This window comes from Eumetopias jubatus, unplaced genomic scaffold (genome assembly GCF_037043125.1).
Source record: "Eumetopias jubatus isolate StellerSeaLion01/CBP00866 unplaced genomic scaffold, mEumJub1_p1.0 scaffold_15, whole genome shotgun sequence".
Taxonomy (NCBI): Eukaryota; Metazoa; Chordata; class Mammalia; order Carnivora; family Otariidae; genus Eumetopias; species Eumetopias jubatus.
The window spans coordinates 43,182,989-43,206,847 of record NW_028274821.1 but is presented as its reverse complement, the minus strand read 5'-3'; the positions used below and the strand labels follow the sequence as shown (position 1 = coordinate 43,206,847).

General features: G+C 38.5%; 1 protein-coding gene across 2 annotated transcripts in view; it reads right to left on the bottom strand.

Annotated features, from left to right (window-relative positions):
* CNTLN (centlein) overlaps positions 1-1,324 on the bottom strand; it is a 298,123-nt gene extending 296,799 nt beyond the window's left edge. For both annotated transcript variants that reach the window (XM_028107236.2, XM_028107237.2), the window contains exon 1: positions 965-1,324. In XM_028107236.2, the coding sequence (XP_027963037.1) occupies positions 965-1,324 (360 nt within the window). The remainder of the gene's footprint in view (positions 1-964) is intronic.
* Positions 1,325-23,859: the final 22,535 nt, after the last annotated feature.

Here is a 23,859-nt window from a genome sequence, read left to right as displayed (position 1 = left end):
TTCATGAATTTTTACTAATCTAAACTGATGATAGTGTTCATAAAGTTACCTTGGTTGTTAGCAGTTCCTAATTGGTTCTATCTTGAAGACAGAGTGATTAAAAGATTTATTGTTGAGTGAATCCCCAACATTTATATCGCCCAACCCTGTCTAAAGGTTCTGGTAAAATCAGAGAAGAGATGGTGGTAAGGATGCAAAACTAAAATGAAATCAAATCTCTTTGAACATGAGTGCAGCCAAGCCATCTTTAATAACTCTACAAATAACAGGCAAGTAAATTAACATAATTGATTTACTAAATGCTTTTCACTGGCAAGATGACATGAAAATGAAATTTCTCTCTCAAGGGCTATAGAATTAGTATAGCTAGTTAATAAACATTAAGCATCATCTATTCTGTGTGAAAGTTCCCGGCCTGACTCCCTAAAAATTATTGATCTGTGTTTACCACTTAAGTTTAACTTAGGTTGACTTAAGAACAAGTGTGGGTTTGAAAATTAAAAACAGGCTCCTTCATCGATAGATTTTAATAGACGTGTTTCAACTTTCCTGTTCAACATAACAACTAGTGGACTGCACTCAACTCCTCTCCAAGTACCACTTAACAGTCACGACCGGGAACTTGGGCTTTGGGGCGGGGGGGGGGGGGCGGTGCGACTGCACGTTTTGGTGGTATCCAAATGAAGAAAACCAAAACCAGGGCGCCAAGGCGAACCCTGCCCGGCCTGTCCGGAGAGGGGCGGGAGCCCCAGGTCGGGGAGCCGGGCGCTGCCGCGTCCCCCCAGCGCCAAGCAGCGGGCCGGGCTGGGTGTGGAAGCCGAGAGGGAGCGCCGCGGGGCGGAGATGGGTGGGTCCCGAACCCGCGCAGCGACGCAGCCTAAGGCAGAGAGAGAGGGGCGCGCCTCCCCAACGGCCCGGCCCCGGCCCCGCTGAGTAGGGGAAAGTCCGGCGGCCACCTCGATACCTGACACAGGGCCAGCTCCTCCTTTAGGCTGCTCAGCTCTTCCTCCAGCAGCTGCGTCCGGGTCACCATCGCCTCCTCTACCGAGATGCCCTCTAGCCGCTTGGACCCCTTGGGCGAGCTGAGGAGTGGAGCCTGAGCCGGAGCTGCCTGCCCTGGCCCTCGCCGGCCCCCTGACCCTTCTTCGCCCCGCCAGCATATATCGTTTTTGTCCACGACGTCCTCCCGCACTACGCTCGCAAGACCCGAGGCCTCGCTGCGTACTGCGTGTACCACAGTTCCCCGCCCAACACGTGGGGACCGGGGGCCCAACTGTCGCGCTGGGGGCGGAGGGAGCGGTGAGGGCGGCGAGTGCGCCGCCATGGCCGCGGCTGCTAACGGGTCAAGTTCTCTGTTGGAAACTCCACCTCCCTTTCCCCATCTGGCGAGCCCGGAGCTCCGAGCCGCGCATGCGCGAGCCTTTTCCCGCCTTGGCGCGCGGGGTCTCGCGCTCGCGAATCCTGGCCGGCTGTGCGCGGGACGCGCGCCCGGCGCCGGCGCCGGCGCTGGACTGCGCACGCGCCGTGGCCCAAGGGGTTAGGCCTGTCCTCGGCGCGCGCCACCCCGGTAGGCGCTGTCCGAGAGTTTTCGGTTCCCAACGCCACGCCTGCCCGCCCACCTAAAATCCTACCCGCCACTTAGCGCCTAGCTTACCTCCCACCTCCTACAGTCTTACTTGACAAGCCCCTTGCCCCAAATGATCCTTAACTGTAAATTCCTCCGCCTTCAAGTCCCCTGCCAACTCGTTTGTCACGTTTCATTGACCGCCCTGGAGTGTTAGTTACACGGCTAATCTCTCCAGCGCTGTTGTAAACTCCTTGAGGATCAGGGAATAAGTTTTACACTTAAGTGTTTTCTTCACACCCTTTAGCAAAACTGCTTTAGGTACAGCTGACCTCCAGCAAGCTGACTGATGTCAGGGAGATGTGGAAAGCCTTCTTGTTGAGCTGGGACTATCAGGCGGATTTCCCATTTGAATTATGATCCTTTGCGCACCCTTTGTCTTTTGTTTTGCAAGAGTCATGATTTCCTTTGAGTTTTTATGGCGGCTTCTTTTTGCAATTGGCTGAATATCACAGCGAGTGTGACCCACATGGCCCCACAGTTTGGGTCCTTGGACCAATTTGAAATCGGTAATTCTGAGCTTAAAGAAACAAGATCAGTTTTCTTTCTGCCGGCTCATCCTTTCTCCCTCCCTCCCTCTCTCCCTCTTGGTCTCCCTTTTCCTTCCTTCCTTCCTTCCTTCCTTCCTTCCTTCTTTCTTTATAAACTTCAAATAGGCAATAACCATCTTTTTGTTGGCCATGATAACACGTCCTACTCGTGATGATTTTAGTAAAGGGATCCACATCGAGCTAGCACTAGAGTTCTACCAAAAGCTAGATTGCTTTCTTCTGCAGAAAGGGTTCCAGAACACAGAGAGATGAGGTGGGGGGAAGGAGAACTGTGGAAGTAGGGAGGTGACTGTTTTCACTGAAGACCTCTTCATTTAATCAAAATTACTGCTTTGTGCCAGAATTTAGTCAGCACATCAAAAGACACCCTCCCAATTAGAATCCTGCTAAGGCAGGATGAGTGGGCTTCCTTCCCACCAAAGGTAAACACCTCACAGAATTTATAAAAGGATTATGTTAGAAAAAGTACACAAAAGCCTGTCTTAGAAGTAACTCCCATACTGAACATTTACTATATGCTGGGTCCAGGACTAAATACTATTCATATATGTACTTACTCAATTCTTACATCATGGTAAAATAGAAATTATTCCCACTTTACTTGTGAGAAAACTAAGACTTGAGAGATTACTGTACCCTGCCCAATGTCCCACATCTGTTATTAGAAAAGCAGAATATGGATCCACTTAACTCTAAAACCTGTCTCTGATCCCTACCCTTACTCTGTACCTGTCACTTGAAATACAGCATTATGTCTGAGCTTGTGAGATTTCACTGGGTTTAAGATTGGGAATTCTAATCACATAATTCAAAAGGTGTCACAAAATCAATATGAATGCACATTCTTAATGGCTATTTGTTGTTCACTCAAAAACGTATCATTTCATCCGATTATAGAATGATTCTTTTGAAAAACAGTGAAATCTCTTCTATTATATACAAGAATAAATATACATTCTTGACTCAAAAGAATATCCTGAATCTATGACTAGGTAGACAATTTTTTTTCTTTTTTTTTATGGTAAAGTACACATAACATAAAATGTACCATTATAACCATTTAAAGGGGCTACAAATAAAATGTCTTTAAGTATATTCACAGTGTTTGGCAACCATCACCACTATCTAGTTCCAGAATATTTTCATCCCCCCAAACCAAAACCCCATATCCATTATTCACTCCCCATTTCCACTACCCATCTCACCCCTTAGGCTCCAGGTAACCACCAACCTGCAATCTGTCTCTGTGGATTTACCTCTTCTGAATATTTCATACAAATGGAACCGTAACATATGACCTTTTACATCTGGCTTCTTTCACTTAGCATTGTTCTCAAGTTTCATCCATTTTGTAGCATGTATTTACTTCATTTTCTTTTAGCCAAATAATAATCCTTTATATGGGTATACCACAATGTGTTTCTCCATTCATCCTCTGATGGATATTTGGGTTGTTTCTACCTTTTGCCTATTGTGACTAGAGCTGCTATGAACATTCACATATGGGTTATTGTTTGAACTCCTATTCTCAATTATTTTATATATATATATATATATATATACCTAGGAGTGGAATCACTGGGTCATATGGTAAGTCTACGTTTAACTTACTGAGGAACTACCAAACTGTTTTTCACAGCGGCTGCACCATTTTACATTTCCACCAACAATGTATGAGAGTTTCAGTTTTTCCACGTCCTCACCAACACTTGTTATGCTCCCTTTTTTATGGCCATACTAGTGGGTCTGAAGTGGTATCTCAATATGGCTTTGATTTACATTTCCCAAATGACTAATGACATTGATCATCTTTTCATGTGCTTTTTGGACATTTATATTTTTTGAAGAAATGTCAATTCAAGTCTTTTGTCCATTTTCTAATTGCGTTATTTATTGTTGAATTATAAAAGTTCTTTACTGGCAGACAATTTTTAAGCATAAAAAATTGCACATTTTCAGAAGGTACATAGGGATTTCTTTCTTGTATTATTTGCAAAAATGATACAAATGTGAAATACTGAATATTAAATCTGTAACTCAGAAAGATAAGTTAGGGGCACCTTAGTGGCTCCGTTGGTTGGGTGTCTGCCTTCAGCTCAGGTCGTGGTCCTGGACTCCTGGGATCCAGCCCCGTGTTGGGCTCCCTGCTCGGCAGGGAGTCTGTTTCTCCCTGTCCCTCTGCTCCTTCTCTCTCTCATTCGCTCACTTTCTCCCTCAAATAAATAAATAAAATCTTTAAAAAAGAAAGAAAGAAAGAAAGAAACCATCGGGACAGTTTAAAAAAAAAAAAGTTAGGGCGCCTGGGTGGCTCAGTTGGTTAAGTGACTGCCTTCGGCTCAGGTCATGATCCTGGAGTCCCGGGATCGAGTCCCGCATCGGGCTCCCTGCTCAGCAGGGAGTCTGCTTCTCTCTCTGACCCTCTTGGATCTCGTGCTCTCTCTCTCTCTCTATCTCATTCTCTCTCTCAAATAAAAAAAAAAAAGTTAAAGATCTATAATACTAACTGGATAAAAATGTCCAAAACAAACAATGTCTCTCCTGTGCAAATTCTTTGTGCAAATGTTTAAAAATGATGATGTCTGTTCTACAGAAATTAATAATAAAGTCTGCCAGGATGAAATATATTAGAATATAGAAACACATAATTCTCTCCATATCATCATTGTATAGTTGAAATATTGTGGAAAATGAGGTAAATGTGCAAATTAGTATGGTATTTAAATGCATCTCTCATTTGAATTTTAAATACTTATTTCTAACTTCTATTTAAGAAGAGAAATGTATTAGCAGTTTCTCAGCCTTGACGGTTCTTTGTTTCCAGAAAAATGCCAAATTTTCAGACATTTATTTCTCCTTTACAGATTTGGTATAATCTTTATTCAGTCAGCAGAATTTAATTATTAAATTTTAAACCACTATTAGGTATATTAGGTACTGATAACACCTTAAATATCATCGATGTTTTTCATATCATTTTGAAATTTATTTCAATTTTTAGGGTTTTACTAAGTGAGTCAAATCAAGAATGGCCTACTGCCCACCTCTTCAACGTTAAAATAGAAACCCACATGCTGAATGTGCCAATGTGACACTTGAGACAGCAGCTGCCATATCTTGTCAGTCTAATATGGACAAATTGCAATCCAGGAGTTAGTCAAAGAAAACCACGAAAATTATTTTATGCTTACAATTACTATAATTTTGTTTGAGCGATTCCTGGCAACTATTGATTCCCTGATCAGTCTGAGAATACTCTAGGTCAAGAACATATGTATCCAAGGATGACATCATCTCTTCCAGTTGTCCCACGTGCTTTTCACACAGTTCAAAAATGATGACCTTACAGAGCTATGACAACAGAATTTCATTTTTCATTTTCATCTTTAGTGATTATATAACAATTCAAAATTATTTAAATAACTGTCTTTTTTCCCTAATAATAGGCTTTTCTAAAATTATCTCCATTGAATCCTAACTCCTGTGGGTATTGTTCTGGGAAAAAACAAACAAACAAACCAGGATGTGTTAGGTTTGAGTAACTTTCTCAGCTTACTTAGCTCAGCAAAATTTGGAATACAATCCCAAATTCCCTGAAGGGTTCACTTGATTTAATACAGAGGGTTGCAGAGTTTCAGCTTATTGTTTTAACATATGACCAAAGTGAGACAACATTCTACCTTTTTTGGCCTAATTACCTGTATTGCAATTTCCTCCTCCCTGATATATGGGATGGCTCCTAAATGATGAAAGCTTAAAGGCGTCTTTTCCTATGTTAATAACTTTTGGAATGGAGCTAAGAATGGGAGCTGGTTGCCAGTGGAGCCAACCACAGGATTAGAGGGTTAGACATTTCAGACTCTGATTCCCTTCTTGCTTGGCAAGGTGATCAGTCAGAGGCTCAACAGGAAGTCAATGGCAACTCATATGAAATACTTTGAGGAACAATTAAAACAGAGACGAATTACAAAGGTCAGGATAGGATGGAGGGAAAGCCCAAGGGATAGTACAATACCTCAAGGCTAATCAAAGGGTGGGAGAGGTTATCACCCTAAACCTGAAGAGATGAGCGGAATGGTACCAGTTAATGGTGCCAGGAGACAGAAAGAACTGTGTACGGAGCGTTGCCTGTTGAGAGGTACAGACCCAAGAGACAGGGAGCCAGGGGAACAATACTCAAACATCACTGCTTTCCCTTATGCCCATCTCCTATGTTCCCCACTGGCTGAACCCAACCAGTTCTTACAGGGCAGCCCAGCGGGACACAGAGCAGGATAGAAAAATATCAAGACACAGTCTTGTCAAACAGAAGGTGTCCAGCTCAAGAGTCCAATATAATCTAATAAGCAACAACAGAGACATAGTCTGACTAGCATTCTGTTTATAGCCAATATATGATTTAAAATAACAACTCTTGGGGAGCCTGAGTGGCTCAGTCGTTAAGTGTCTGCCTTCGGGTCAGGTCATGATCCCGGGGTCCTGGGATCGAGCCCCGCATCAGGCTCCCTGCTCAGCGGGAAGCCTGCTTCTCCCTCTCCCACTCCCCCTGCTTGTGTTCCTTCTCTCACTGTCTCTCTCTGTCAAATAAATAAATCTTTTAAAAAATATATAAATAAATAACAACTCTTATATTGTTCTCATGGCAGCTGGCTGGACATTACAACTTACAAGTCCATAAAGAAGAAAAAGGTAAATCACATGTTATATAAAAAGGAAACAGAATCCAGGCAAGAGTTAGGTAAAGAGTTCAGGGCTTGTGAACAGAAAAGCACCAAAGGGAATGCATCTACTTTCTTTATTGCCTTCACATTCTACATTAAAGCTCAGTTTTCAGAAATTCTAGGCCAGTCTGTCTGATTCAACTAATATATATATCTATATCTATATCTATATATAGATATATATATCTCCATACATACATATATCTCCCAAGATAATACTAATTCAATTTGCATTTTGAATCTATTTTATATTTTATATTTTGCATCTCTTTTATCACTTTATCATTCTCACATTTCACACACATATGGTTTATTTATGTCACTAAATAGATTATAAAATCCTAGAAGGCAGAAAATGCCTGTTTTTTTCTGTACCCCATCTGTATACCTGTATTTCTGTATACCGATCATGATGCCCTCAAATAGGAAGCTCGTGAGAAATGTCTCTCAACTAGCTCCCTATAAGCCACAGAAACTCTTGCCCCAGGAATTACTAGACATTCCTTCATTATATCACACATTAGTGGACATTGTTTTGCTATGAACAGGGAATATTTTTATGGATTATATGCTATCAAAATTAATATCTGAGGTAAATAGATTACATGCATGCTCACTACTACTATTGGGGAAAATGAGACTGTTAAATCCTGGACAAAATGTTTCCTAGTGCCACTAACATTTCTTTTTCCTAAGTGATATTTCCTGATATAGCAAAATGCCATGGGAATAAAAGAAGGAAGAAAGGGAGAAAACGCAATCAATTTTGGGACCCTGTTGCCAGAACACTGTTTATGCATCCTGTCATCTTTTCAACAAATATATAAACACTACTGGTGATAGAGCAATGAACAGTCATAATCCCAGCTTTGTGGAGCTTATATCCTAGTAGAGGAAAACACATCATAAACAAATAAATATACTTGTCAATTAGTGAAAATTTATGTAAACAGAAATAAAGCAAGGGGGGAAGAGAAATGACAGTGGCTCGGTACCATTTTAGGTAGAATGGTCAGGGAAAGCATTTCTAATATGGAGTGCTTCAGCAGATGATAATACTTCGATTAAATGGACAGCCCACCATGCACATATCTGGGAGACTATCCGACCGCAGGGAAAGTGAAAATGTAAACGAAAAGCAAAAGCTTATGAGTGCAATCTGAATACCACAATTCCTCATAGATGGCCACATCTACACAAACTCTCTCCCATGAAGTATTTGTTATCCTGGAACCCCAAAGAAACCCATTCCCAGGTGGATGAAAGTGTCTACATGGTCAGGGAACAAGTTTTGTGATCCACAGATAAACACCAAATTTCAAGTGGCTTTTACAAATCATTTGGTAACGGCCACAAAGAAATGTTTTCTGTCTCTCCAGAAACATTTCTTGGAGAAATCAATTGAAATAGGATCATACTAAATGGCATTAATGAAAGAAGAAAGGAGGTGATCTGGAGGGAATAATAGTTACCCACAGATATCCCATGCTGGTTGTAGATTAATCAACTAAAGGAGCTTTTCAAATAATGGTACTTAGGTCCCACCTCCAGAGACTCTGATTTAATGGATGTGCTGTGGGGACAAAACGTTGCTATTTTTTTTTTTTAAAGTTCCCCAGATGAGACTAACATGAAGCCAGGATTGAGAATCACTGAGCTAAGCTGTTAAAAAACAGGCTAAGAATTACTTCTGAAATGCAACAGACATCTCACAACTATTCAAAGTGAGTCAGATTATGTGTGGAGTACCTACTATGTGCTAGAAGCTTAGCACTGGTGACACAGACAAGAAAAGGCAAGCCCGTCCCAACCTTCATGGAACTCAAAGGGGGAAAGGCAACTGACAAAGAATTAAACAACTTTTTAAAAAACAAGATAGTGTTGGGCACCTGGGTGGCTCAGTCGGTTAAGCGACTGCCTTCGGCTCAGGTCATGATCCTGGAGTCCCGGGATCGAGTCCCACATCGGGCTCCCTGTTCAGCAGGGAGTCTGCTTCTCCCTCTGACCTCTCCCCTCTCATGCTCTCTCTCTGTCTCATTCTCTCTCTCTCAAATAAATAAATAAAATCTTGAAAAAAAAATAAAAAACAAGATAGTGTGATAAGTGCTACAAAATAAAAGAAAGTGCGATAAGATAGAGCATATCTGGGTACGGGCTATTTTTGTTATATTGATTAAGAAAAGCCTCTCTGAAGAGTGGAATTTCAGCGGAAACCCTGAAAGATGAGAACGAACCGACCATTCAGAAAGTCTAGAGAGTGAATGGCAAGACAAAAGCCCTGAGATACAAAGTGGCTTGGTGTGTTCTAAATACAGAGGAGGCAAGTATGACTGCACGTAGAGAAAGTGAAAGAAGATGTGGTATAAGATGAAGGAAGAAATTTGGATTTTATTCTAAAACTAATAGGAAACCATTGAAGGATTTTAAGCAGAGGAGAGATACGATTTCACTACATTACTGAAAGACCACTCTGCTATGGGGAGAATGGATTGTGAGGTTAGAAAAAGGGAAATTGAAGCAGGAAGACCAGTGCCAGCAAGAGATGATGGTGGCCTGCACCAAGGTATTTGCAAGGGGAAAGGTAGGATATGCTGGAATTAAGACGTGTTATAAAGATTGAGCCAACAGGATTTGCTGACGGACTGGATGTGGAACAAGAGGGAAAAGCAGGGATCTAGTCAGACTTTCAGTTTTGTGGATTGAATATCTGAATCTTTTGAGGTCCTGAAATGATTGTTGGAGGCACAGGTCTGGAAGCAAGGAATCAGAAGTTCTATTTGGGATTTACTACGTTTGAAATGCCTGGAAGATCTCCAGTTAATGGAAGATCTCCATTGGGCAGGCAAACGAACATGCAAATTTGAAGTTCTCAGGGGAGGTTTTCAGCTCAAAAGATACATTTGGGAGGCATCAGTATGACTGGTATCATATGTAGAATTTATGAGTAGATAGGAGTTAAGTAAATATGCCTGAGACACATGGTGTCTTGAAGGAAAGGCATCAAGGCCTCTTCTCCTTGGAGATTTGACATTATTTTAGATCTTGTGGATTGAGATGTTCTTGATTGAGGTCCAATGGTAAGAAGGGTCCCATCACAGAAGGAACAGTCTGGATTGATAACCCCAGGCTCAATACTAGAACAAAAGTGTTTGTAGAGTAAGGGCCAGTTCCAACACAGCACATGGCTCATACTAAAGTATTTGCACACAAATATTTGCACACAAATATTATTCAACCTGACTCTTGTTGCTGAAGGTACGTTTGGGACAATGGCTGAGCAGATGAATGTAAACCAAAGAGCTGTCAAGGGTGGAAGTCCAATGTAATTGCTATTAGTCCAGCAAGAGCTAGAGAGTGTGCGGTCTTCCTCCCACATAGAGGATGAGTGTGGCCTGTGCAGGGTTCTGTCCTAGCAATGGTGCCATTTCCACTTCAGAGAAGCAAGCTGCATCCAACTGTGCAGGGTCTGTTCTCAACCACAGATAAGGCTGCAACGAAAGCAGTGACCGCTGGAAATTGGAACCTTTCAACTCCCGAGGAGATTTGCCAGTCCTTCCCTTATCTGGCTGCTGGACTCCAAATGAATGTCTTAGTCAGCGTTAGACTTTGAGCGACTACAAAGAAAGCCCCTTTTGGACTGGACACGTGCTCATTGACCTGCTGGGGTCTTGAATATTTAATTTGCTTATTATAAGGATAAATGTCCTTATTTGTACCTCAAACTAGTGAGGGGCTTCACACTAAATATATAAATACAGAAGTTTATGTTTATCCATTTTAAAACTACTGAGGCAATATGATTTAGTAGGAGATAAGAGTTTAGATCTGAATTTGAAGCACGGATTTATCACTTATGAATTATTTGATCTTGGGAACATCATCTACACTTAAAATGAGAATTAAAGTAAGTTTCATGATGCACGTGGGTGACTCAGTCAGTTAAGCATCTGCCTTCAGTTTAGGTCATGACTCCGGGGTCCTGGGATCAAGCCCTGCGTCTGGCTCCCTGCTCAGCGGGGGTGTCTGCTTCTCCCGTGCCCTCTGCCCCTCCCCCCTGCTCATGTGCTCATGTTCTCTCTCACTCTCTCTCTCAAATAAATAAAATCTTAAAAAAATAAGTTTCATGAAGTAAAATGAGGATCAAGTGAAATAACAAAGGTAAAGCACTAAATAGTACCCGTTTCATAGTAAAAGCTCAATAAGGGTTTATCATTAACCTCTTATTAAGCATTATTATGCTATTTACACTATTTAAAATCACCTCGTTAGATTCACCCCATTGTTTTGAATTCACTTTGAATTCTACTCTGCTCAGCTTCATGCCAGCTGATAATTTGATAAATTGCATTACTTATGTCCTCATATAAATATTTTTTTTTTTAAGATCTTATTTATTTGACAGAGAGAGACACAGCGAGAGAGGGAACACAAGCAGGGGGAGTGGGAGAGGGAGAAGCAGGCTTCCCGCGGAGCAGGGAGCCCGATGTGGGGCCCGATCCCAGGACCCTGGGATCACGACCTGAGCCGAAGGCAGACGCTTAACGACTGAGCCACCCAGGCGCCCCCTCATATAAATATTTTTAAAAATTTACAGAATGGAGCTTCTAGGTCACATTAATTTCTTCCTTTCCTGAATCCATATATGCAATCCCACCCAATTATAGTTCTTGACTGTGCTCTACGTATTTCATATGCCTTCATTTTATCTCCTTAACTACACCGCAATTTCTTGAGGATAAGGATTAGATCTCAATCTTCTTTTTAATTGTCCTACCACATCTTGAACAGTATTAGGCATATAGGAACCAAAAATTACATATTTATTTATATAAAGATGGTTTGGGGCAGATTTGCACACAAATATTATTTTCTCCTTTTGGTTTATTGGTCCCTAGAAATGTAATGCACATACACTTACAAAATCCTATCTGTGCACCATAATTTCTCTGTGAATCAGTTTCCTTTGAAAATACTAGACTAGACCAGGCAATCTTTAAAGTCCTCTTCTGGTCTAAAAATCCCTGATATTATTAAATAAAAATGATGGCACACCTCAAAATTTCCAAAGATAATGAATAATCCATTCATTCATTTATTCAACAAATACTTATTGAAGGCATACTGTGTGCCAGACACTCATCTAGGTGCTGGGAAAATAGCAGTGACCAGAACATTATCTCTAACCTCACAGAGACTTCATTCCAAAGGATTCACTTCATTAAAATCTTCACCAAGGAAAATCTGAAGTCAGAAGGAAGAAATAAACAGGCTATCCATTAGAGTTTTAGCATTTAGAAAGAAATCTTCAACTATAATATTCTCTTTACGTTCTATTCAAAAAGAAAAAAACCCTGGTTCCTAGCCAGCCAATGTATTTCACATTCAATCATCAAGATATAAAAGTCAGAAATAGAGAAGATACCCTTCATTTACTCCACACATCAACATCTGTTCTTTTTTGTCTTGAAAGTATCTCCCATTACCCACCCCTCCCATCTATTCCTACTGTCCCTGCCTGGTTTAGGCCTTCATTTATTCTAACCTAGATGAGTAAAACAGTCTCACACTGGCCCCCCACCACTGAATAAAGCAAGTCATTGCTTGACAAAGGATAGCTTTCATCGTAGCAGTCTGCTGTTCCAGAAGCCTTGAGGGATCCTTCCATTGCCTTTATAACAAAAATGAAATTCTCTGACCTGGAAGGTCAGGTCTTTTACTATCTGGCTTAAAACTGCCTTTTAAAATTATTTCCCTCTACTTTCGCTTACATACCCTATGCTCCAACCAAAATAAACCACATATTTTCCATCCCTTTCTTCCACCCCACACACCTCCTATTTCTGACCTCTGGGTTTTCTGTTCCTTCCATCTGGAATTTCTGCCCTTCCCCAGTAGATGCATGGCCACACCTAACTATCAGTAGCTTAAAGAGATAGTTATTTTCTCACCTAAGAAGCCCAGACTTAGGGAATCCACACTGTTCAACATCATCAAGAGCCTGGCTCCTTCTAAATTCCTGCACTGTTGAACTAGCAAGTGTTTTTCATCTTCATGAAAACAAGAGTTGTTAAAACTTCTGGAATTATATCGCCATGCCTCACTGGACAAAGAGGAGCAGAGGAAAAGGAAGCACCTACATCATGAAAGCTAAAACTTTCCCAAAATTTCCTGGAAGATTTTCATTGGCTAGACTGGACCACCTGGCCATGCCTAGGTGAAAAAAAGGTTGGAAGATAAGTTTTTTAACTGAGCATATCATCACTCCAAACAAACAAAGAGTTCTCTTAATAAGGAATATGACGACAGTGGATCACAAGACACCCTTAGCAAGATAGCCTGAAGTATCCACCATAGTTGGCACCCAACAGTATCAAGCATACACAGTCAAATAGGTTTTACTGACAATGCTTGGAACTCACACTGTTAGTATGGTTTTGCTTCCACCTTTTCAATTCTAAATAAACAACAAAACCAGGGGCCATCCTGACTTACAAAGGCACAGCTTACATGTGATCCTGGCCAGGACCTTGCTTTCCTGCTTCTCCGTTCCTTCTACTCCTCCCACTTCACCAGATGGGAAAAATGCCCCTTTAGTGCAGTGTTAATGACACCTGGGAGGGAAGCAGAAGGAGATGTGAAAGAAGACTGGAGGGCTAGGATGGGGCATGACTATGGATGTCATACTTATAAACTATGGACTCTGGTTCTGTTGTGTTACATCATTACATTTTTATCAAACATTCAGAATTAGAAAAATATGAAATTCTTCTATTTTATTTTAATTTTTTGAAGATTTATTTATTTATTTGAGAGAGAGTGTGCGTGTGCCCACGTTGGGGCGGGGGGGTTGGGCAGAGGGGAGAGAATCCCAAGCAGATGCCCGCAGAACAAGGAGCCTGTCACAGGGCTCGATCTCACAACTCTGAGACCACAATCTGAGCCAAAACCAAGAGTCTGATGCTTAACCGAACTGAGCCACCCAGGTGCCCCTAAATTCTTCTATTTTATACCAAATTCTAGCATCACTCCTAACAGATACTGAGTGTATCTGTTCTCTTCCTTGTCCTATATTTGAGAAGCTAGGTACCTACTGTTGAGATGGAACTCAAGAATGATTTCAATTTGTATAAACTATATTTTTATTGTAGTATAATATATATAACATTTATCATCTTAACCATTTTTCTATGTACACTTTAGTAGCATTTAAGTACATTCACAATGTGTTGCAGAATTATGCTTTCCCAGAACTTTCTCTTCATCCCAAACAGAAACTCTGTACCCTCTAAACAATAACTCTTCCCCCTCCTCTCAAACTGTCTTTATACTTTCTCTCCATGCATTTGCCCATTCTAGGTGCCTCACATAAGTGGAATCATACAATATTTGTCCTTTTGTGTCTGATTTATCTTATTTAGCATAATGTTTTCAAAGGTCATTCATGTTGTAGCATGTATCTGAATGTCAATGCTTTTTAATGCTGAACAACATTCCATTGTATGTATACACTACATTTTGTCTATCCATCACAATTGTTGATGGCAATTCGGGCTATTTCTACCTTATGGCTATTGTGAATAATGTTGCTATAAACATTGATGTAAAAATAGACGTTTCAGTCTCTGCTTTTAATTATTTTGGGAGAAACTATGTCTTAAACAATGTTGAAGTTGTGGTTAAAATAAATCAAGTACATTATGTATCTATGAAACTTTTATGGGGCAATCTCAAAAACTACCAATCATTTGTAACATATTTCTGGACAAAAATAAATTCTAAGTTTTAGATAACTAACAGAAAGAAATCCCTCGTAACTAACATATCATAAGCTGGCAACATGGTATCTCCTATCTAAGAATTTTAAATTTATCTACAAACCTAAATATAGCTCATTTACATATTTTAGTTCTTTGACTCTCCAGAACAAGAAGAATGAGGCAACAGACATGATTCTGGGCTAAGCAGTGTCATGGGGAACTGAGTCACTGTTAACCAGTCCTCTGTTAACAAAAATGAAATGAAGATGGGGGCAAGAGTTGAGGCCTAGGTTTCTCATGATTCCTTCTACCTGCTGTCTCCCTGGAAACAGATGCTATAGATTCTTATAATCAAAGATTCCCAGAGCAGTATACAAATATAAATAACGTGGATGCTATGCTCAGGGTGAGCCAAGAAATTTGAGGAGCTTGAAGGCTATGAACATTTTAATTTTTGGAGGCTTTACTCTAAATCACATCAAACATATAAAAGGCATCCATGTCCCATATTAAATATGTTTGATATAGCTAGAAAACAGTTGGGATGAAGCTGAGTGGTTGCTATTACTTTTGTAGACAATTAAACATCTATTGATTCTTATTTTCCCATTTTATTTTTGTATTTTGAAGCCAATAAATTATTTTTCAGATCTCAAATATTTTCACTGGCCCTTAAAAATGCGTAGGCCATAACCATATAGATAACTTGCTTTGTAGTGAGTCCTGATCTCAAAATAATTCTCATTTGCACACTTACTTCTGACAATACAGCTCTGACCATAACTAATTTTTGGACACTAATGCAGTGGCCAGAAGAACAAGCAGACAGAAAAAAAAAATACTGTCTATAATTTCTGGGTATGAAATAAAACCATGTTGGTAATCAGAAGTTTCTAGAATTGAGAGTCACAACCTTTCTGAAATAAGCTACAAAATTCCTGACTCCAATCAGCTTCTTGAAAAAGGGAAATGCTGTACTAAAAAGCAAGCACTGAAACGAATAACCTCTCCGTACTCCCACATGCCCACAAGTAAAGACTCTGTGATTAACAAACTCTTCTGTTAAAATTCAAAGCTAACTCCTCTCTTAAATTTCTTAAGCATCCATTGTGAATTACTTTAATAGCATAATAAAATTACTTTCTACCTAATACAGAATGTGGCTTCCAGTTGGATATTCCCTTGAATGCTGGAGATGTATTTATTTTGTGATTAGCCTTCCATGACTCCAAGCCTTGGCATGTCCAGTTCCTACCTTCCTGGAAGATTGTTCTACCACTTTTTAAACTAATAAATGCCCACCCAGCCTCCAAAGCCCAGTTTAAATATTAGTGTCTCCACAGCCCTGTGCTCGCTCCCAGAGGCTTCCAGAGTCATGCCCTTTTCTACGTTCCCACAGGACTTACCACATTTTATTTATTTGTTAACATGTTGGCTGCCTGCCACTAGACTTTCAACTTCGGCAGAGCAGAGCCCAAACATCTAGCATGGTTAATTTTATAAAGCAAGTGATTATTTTTGTCTACTATGCATGCGTTATGCTTTGCTAAGAGTGGCAATTATTCTATTAATTCTACCCAGAAAATGAAGACCAAAAAACTGTTTGACCATCTGTTCTCTCTCTTTGTGATGAAACAACATATTTGAGTATGATTTCGGCTAACTTTCTCATTCTTTCATAACAGCTAATTGTTGGTCTTTCCACTTGTCTTAAAGTTTCCATCACCTTGTGGAGATCATTATGATCAGACAATGTTTCAACTGTATCATAAAAAGCTGCTAACATAGCCAAAAGTTTTTCCGCTTTTAGATTTCTGGGACGGTGTTTTGGGAGAAGATGTAGTTAGGTGAGTGTAGCTATGTGAGAGCAAGAGTAAGTGGGGGAGAGGCTGATAGAGTGTTATTAGTCTTCTGAGGAAGCTGGTTTATGATGTTCAAAGATCACTCGTTGTGCTGTTGATTTCTGAGGGAATAATCAACGTTAACTTTCTATTATTATGGCCCTTCAGCTATAAAAATTAAGTAAATTTCATGCAAAGAATTTCCCTATTTAGATAGGAGAGAACTATTCATTGATGAAGATGAGAAAGAGTTTCTAGTTTACTACTTCCGGTAAATCCCTGAATCACAGGTAATTACTCCCATCAGGTTCAACTGCTATAATTATATTTGCGCCCTCTGCTGTACATGCCTGAAATTACATAAAACTATGTGCTAGTTCAAGATTTGTCTACACGTTCTTAGCGCTGGCATTTTCCAAAAGCAGGTCTTCAAGAGCATACTTACTTCATTTCAGCTAGGAGACTTTAACATGACGGTGAAATTTTCCCTCCTGTAATTATTGGCTAATCCAAACAGAATAATAAATAGTGCGTCAGACATAGTCATTATAGATTTATTATGCTAGGGAAAATATTAATTAAAGGTTTGTAAAATGATTGAAATTATTTTATGATATGTCAATTATTCAAAAGCCAGCATTTCTTCTGTAATCACTGTACACAGATCATTGTCTCCTCCACTTTGCTTTTGTGTATCTTCCTGTGTTTATTTAAATCAGAGTCAATTCTGAGACCCATAAACTTTTTGCTGGCTTATGGCATTCAATAATTGTTTTATATGACATTTGTTTTGTGTCATTTGATTTGTTTCTATGCCCTAAATTAAAAATTTCTGCTTCTGTCTGAATCTTATTAACTGAAAATAATATTAGTAGGCTGAGGCCATAGCTGTAAGTGGTCCTCTGTCAACCACTTATCTTTTGTTTATCTTTTATTCCAGGTTATGAAATTTTAAGCATCACACTCACCTTTATATACTCATTCCACATCTTGAGAGCACCACACTCCATTCAGATTTACATGCTATATCTTAATTTTGTAAATTTTCTCGCTATGAATGAAGAAATATTTAAAATTGCATAGTTCAAAGTGGAAACAAGGGTTTGTTTATACATGCTGATTTGGGTAATAATCTGTGAGTCTGGGAAATGAGTATTTTGAATTTATTTCTTTCTACCTTACAGTGAATTTTTCTCCCTCTAAATCCAGGTATTTAGTTCATATTTGTAAGTTTGGTGCAGGTTTAGATGATGTGTAAATCTGTGTTATTAGCCAAATATTTTTCTGTATTTTAAGAACTATCTTATGTTTAAGATATATGAATATATCTTAGGAAGTAATTTTTAATACATTAATTTTCGAAGAAAAAGTATGACAAATATTTTTCAAAACTAGAAAAACACATTTAAAATCACACTAAATTAAAATGAATAAATAGAACAACAGGATGATGAATGGTTTCAAATATTATTGGACTTTAAATTAATTTCCAAATTTCAGGGAAAATTAAATTAATCTTCAAGTGTAGCTCAATGGACAATGACAATCAAAAAGAAAAGGGGGCTAAGGTGAAAATAAGGAAAATAGTGTTGGAAAATGTTTTATAATGGTGTGTTCTATTATCCAGCTAAATGTTTTCCCTCTAAATATAATTTTCTATTTTGGCTGCTTCAACCTAGATAAATATAACTAACTGGAAGGGAAAAGCATCACAAATGCTGATAAATAATTTCTAGGTTTACTGCTTTTTATTTCAACACATTGAATTCAGTTTGACAGTAAGATACTTTCTATATTTAAACTAGGAAACATGCATTTGGATATCAGCATATTATAATAAAGGAGTATTTGTATTTGGGGAGTTTAAAAAATAAGTTAAGATAGTTTGTTTTCACCAGGGAAGGGGGAATACCCTAAGAAAATGCCATGTGTGACCTGATTACTTCCAACAGTGGTTTCACATAATAGCCAGGCGGCTTTTCCTACACCTACTCATACTCTGAGTTCACCTAGGATGAAAGTTTGTCCCTCGAAGTCTGAAAATTGATTCCAATCTCACAGGGAGACACTTCAGATGGCTGCTATTCCAATTCTTAACTTTGTTTTGAAGAACAATGCTTTTTGAGACAGAAACAGTGTATATGTTGCTGAAAACCAACAAATGCTAAGAAATTTGAAACGTTAAACCCCATTGACAAAGTAAGCATATTTTTTCAAACAAAGACAAAAATTTATCCCTCTATGCTTTCCTCGGAATGATGTGCTTTCATAGTCAATGCATGTGGAATAACTGGAGCAGGAATAACATGAATAAGATATTCAATTGTTATATAATATGAGCAAATAAATTATTTTTCCAAAAAGGAAAAAATGATTACATATGTCCTAATTCATTTGTAAAGACAGACACAAGAGACAAAGATATATTAAAACAGAGGGAACTAGCTGTTAAGTCAAACATCCACTCTCACTTTTTCTTTAGAAACAAACTTGGATGTACGTGAATTATGTGTGTGTATGTGTATTCGGGTGTGCAAGTAATACACCCAGCTAACAGATGACAATACACAGCTTTCCTTGAAAGTAGGTGTTGTCATATGACTAAAATCAGTCAATAGGTGGATAATCAGGTTATTTGATAATCTAATAAAATTGGGTTCCTATTCTACAAGGAACCCCTTTTATATTAAAACACATAGGCTAAAATCTAAATGATGGAAAAAGATTTATACCATGCAGTCACGAACCAAAAGAAAACTAGAATAATCATATTAATACGAGAAAAAGTAGAATTCTTTCCCTTCCCCCCAGATTTATTGAAATATAACTGACAAATCAAATGGTATATATTTAAAGTATACAATGTGATAATTTGATATGCATATACATTGTGAATTATTTACCAGCATCAAACTAATTAATACATCCATCACAGCCCATATGTTACTTTTGGAGTGCATGGTGAGAATGCTTAAGATCTACTCTCTTACAAATTTCAAGTGTACAATACAATGTTATTAATATAGTCATCATACTGTATATTAGAGCCTCATCTTATAACTGAAAGTTCGTACCCTTTGACCAACATTTCATTTCCCCCATCCCTTATACTCTGGCAAGCACCATTCTCTATTTCTATGAGTTCCACATTTTTTTTCTGTTTTTAGATTCCACATATAAGTGATACTATACAATATTTGTCTTTCTCTGCTTGTCTTATTTCACTTAGCAGAGTACCCTCTTGTACATCCATGTTGTTGTAAATGGTGGGATTTTTTTTTTCAAATGGTGGGATTTTCTTCTTTTTAATGTCTGAATAATATTCCATTATAATGTGATATATGTATCACATTTTCTTTATCCATTCATCCAACCATGGACACTTAAATTGTTTCTGCATCTTGACTATTGTGAATAATGTTGCAATGAACATGGGAGTGCAGATTATCTCTTCAAGACCATGACTGCATTTCCTTTAGATATATATCCAGAAATGGGATTGTGGGATCATATGCTGATTTTATTTATAAACTTTTGAGTAATGTCCATACTGTTTTCCATAATGTCTGTACCAATTTATAACCCAATTAACAGTACACAAGGGATCCCTTTTCTCCACATCCTCACCAATACTTGTTATCTCTTGTCTTGTTGATGACAGCCATCCTAACAGGAATGAGAGGATATCTCATGGTGGTTTTGATTTGCATTACCCTGATGATTACTAATGTTAAGCTATGGAAAAAATCCAGCTCCTTTGGCAATTTTTAAATTGGATTACTTGGGTTTTGTTTTGTTTTGCTTTTGACTATTGAGTTGTAAGAGTTCTTTATAATTTTTAGTTATTAGCCCCTTATCAGATAGATGGTTTGCAAACAGTTTATCTGATTCAGTAGGTTGCTTTCTCACTTTGTTGTTTCCTTTGCTGTGCAGAGGCTTTTTAGTTTGGTTTAGTCACACTTGCTTATTTTGGCTTTGGCTACCTACGTTTTGGTGTTATATCCAAAAACTTATTGCCAAGACCAATGTCAAGAAAGATTTTTCCTGATTTTTCTTCTGGGGCTTTTACAGTTTCAGGTCCTATATTTAAGTCTTTGGTCTATTTTGAGTTTAATTTTTGTGAGCAGTGTAAGACAGAGGTCCAGTTTCATTCATTTCCATGTGGATATAGTTTTCCCAATGCCACTTATTGAAGAGAGTATTCTTCCCCCATTGAGTGTTCCTGGCATGCTTATCAAAGATTAGTTGCCCAGATATGTGTGGGTTTATTTCTGGAATTTCTATTCTATTCCATTGTCTATATGTCTGTTTTTATGCCAGTATATGCTGTTTTGATTACTATAGCTTTGTAATATAGTTTGAAATCTGAAAGCATGACACTTCCTGCTTTGTTCTTCTTGCTCAAGATTGGTTTGGCTATTCAGGATCTTTTGTGTGTCCATACAAATTTTAGAAGTGTTTTTTGTATTTCTGTGAAAAATGCTATTGAATTTTGATAGTGATTACTTTGAATCTACAGATTACTTTGGTAATCTACACACATTTTAACAACATAATTCTTCTACTCTAAGAAAATGCAGTATCTTTCTTTTTTGTGTGCCTTTTTCAATTTCTATCATTAATGTTTTATAGTTTTCGGTGTGCAGGTCTTTTACCTCCTTGGAAATTTATTCCTAAGTATTTTATTGTTTTTGATGATATTGTAAATAGGATTTTCTTACTTCCTCTTTAAGATAGTTCATTGTTAGTGTGTAGAAATACAACTGAATTTTGTATGATAACTTTGTATCCTGAAACTTTACTGAACTGATTTACCAGTTTTTTTATATATAATTTTCTATATATAAGATTATGTAATCTGCAGAGACAATTTTACTTCTTTCTTTCCTATTTGAGCCTTTTATTTCTTTTCTTGCCTAACTGCTCTAGCTAGTACTTCTAACATTGTGTTGAACAGAAATGTCAAGAGTGGGCATTCTTTTCTTGTTCCTAATCTTAGAGGAAAGTTTTCAACTTTTCATCATTGCGTATGATGTTAGCGGTGGGTTTTTCATATATGGTCTTTATTCTGTTGAAATACATTCCTTCCATGCTTAATTTGTTGAGAGTTTTTAATGAAAGGATGTTAAATACTGCCCGATGCTTTTTCTGCATCTATTGAAATGATCATGTGATTTCTATCCTTCATTCCATTAATGTGGTGTATCAATACATGCATTATTGAAACATCCTTGCATCCCAGAGATACAACCTGCCTCATGATGTATGATCCTTTTAATGTACAATTTAATTCAGTTTGTTAGGATTTTATTAAGAACTTTTTAAATCTATGTTTATCAGAGATATTGATCTATAGTTTTTTTATAGTGTCCTTGTCTACTAATGCTGGCCCGGTAAAATGAGCTTAGAAGTGTTTCTTCCTCTTCATTGTTTTAGAATAGTTTGAGAAGGTTGGGCATCAATTCTTCTTTAAATGTTTGGAAGAATTCACCAGTGAAGCCATCTGCATCTGGGGTTTTCTTCACTGGGGGTCTTTTGATTACTGATTCAAAATCCTTACCAGTTATAGGTCTATTCAGATTTTCTATTTCTTCCTGATTCAGTCTTGGTAGGTTGTATGTTTCTAGGAATCTAATCATTTCTTCTAAGTTATCCAGTTTGTTGGCATATAATTATTCATAGTAGTCTCTTATGATACTATGTATTTCTGTGGTATTATTGTATGCTGACTGGATAACTACAAATGACTTGTCTTGGAGTTCATGGATTCTTTCTTCTGCTGATCTTGCCTGTTGTTGAAGCTCTCTATTATAGTCTTCATTCTTTGTATTCTTCAGCTTCAGAATCTGTTTTTCTCTCTCTCTTGAAACTCTTGTTTTGTTTGTATATTGTTTTCTTGATTTTATTGAGTTGTCTGTGTTCTTTTGTAGCTCACTGAACTTCCTTAATATAATTATCTTAAATTATTTGTCAGGCCATTTGTAGATTTCCATTTCTTTTTGGTCATTTGCTGGAAAACTATTATGTTCCTTTTGTGGAGTCATATTTCTTTAATTTTTTGTGTTCTTTGAAGTTTCCACTGATGTTTTTACATTTGAAGAAGCATGACCTCCTCCAGTCTTCCTGACTGCTTTGGGAGAGATATACCTTCACCTGTCAATCTGTTTAGAGATTCTGAGGCTTTCTCACAACTTTTCTATGGATGTGACTAACTCACATTTCCTGTTCCTTCTTGGGGGAATTCTTAAAACTGTATGCCTTCTCTCAATCTTGCAAAGCCAGGCTGGATGCTTTGAACTTCCTGTTTGTTTTCTCTAGAGCAGTGCCCTGAAATGTCAAGTTTGTGAACAGTTTCCTAATCCCATGGTCTCGCTCACTTTCTTCACTTGTTTGCTGATTGCCTCTAAAGGCTCACTCTTGCCATCCATGGAAGCCCATGCTGGGAGCTAGATACAGAGGGAGGGGAAGGGGAGAGTAAGGGGTATGAGTGAGGCACACAGAGCAATAAAGTCTCCTGTGGACCAGCTGGGGGGTCCACAGACAAGGAGTCCACCAGTGCGTAGTGGGCAAGTCTCTTGGTGGATATAATGAATCAGTTAGTAGGAAGAACTGTGAAACAGTTAGTAGTGTCCCTTTGATGACCTCTGAGCTCTGGCTACTGTCTCCCAGCCTCTCCCAGCCCAGTAGATTTTGTAGATTATCCCCGTAAAGAAGGAGGAAGAAAGAAGTGGGCCTCTTGGCTGTGTCCTGCATAGCTGGAGAAGCCTAGCTCTCGCTTTCTTTTGTGGAAAAAATCATGGGCTGTGGAGGTCTTTCCTGGCACTGAGCCATGCTGCTTTGGGGGAGAAGGGATATGGGCAAAATGGAACTGTTTCTTTTATCCTCTTCAGTGCATCTACTCTGGAATTTTTTTGCCTCAAGAGTGTGCTGGAACTTCTCCACTGGACTCCTAGACTCTCAGAAAGGCACTTTCATCCCTAGGTAATTGCCAGAATTGATGCTCTGTGGTAGGGTTATAGTAGAGTACTCCTATTCCAGCATCTTGCTTATGTCACTCCAGAAAAATACAATTCTGAAGAAGAAAAATTTCCAGGGATAAAAAGGGACATTCCCATGATAAAGGGGCTAATGCACCAAGAATACATAGCTATCCTAAATGTAAATGCACCTAGCAAAAGATCTTCAAAATACATAAAGCAAAAAGTGGTAGAACTGAAAGTAGAAATAGAAAAACTCACCATGAAAGTTGGAGATTATAACATCCTCTCTTTGTAATCTATGGAATGATTAGACAGAAATCAGTAAGGACATATAATACCTAAAACCACCATCAACCAAATTGACTTAATTGTAATTTTTAGATCTCTT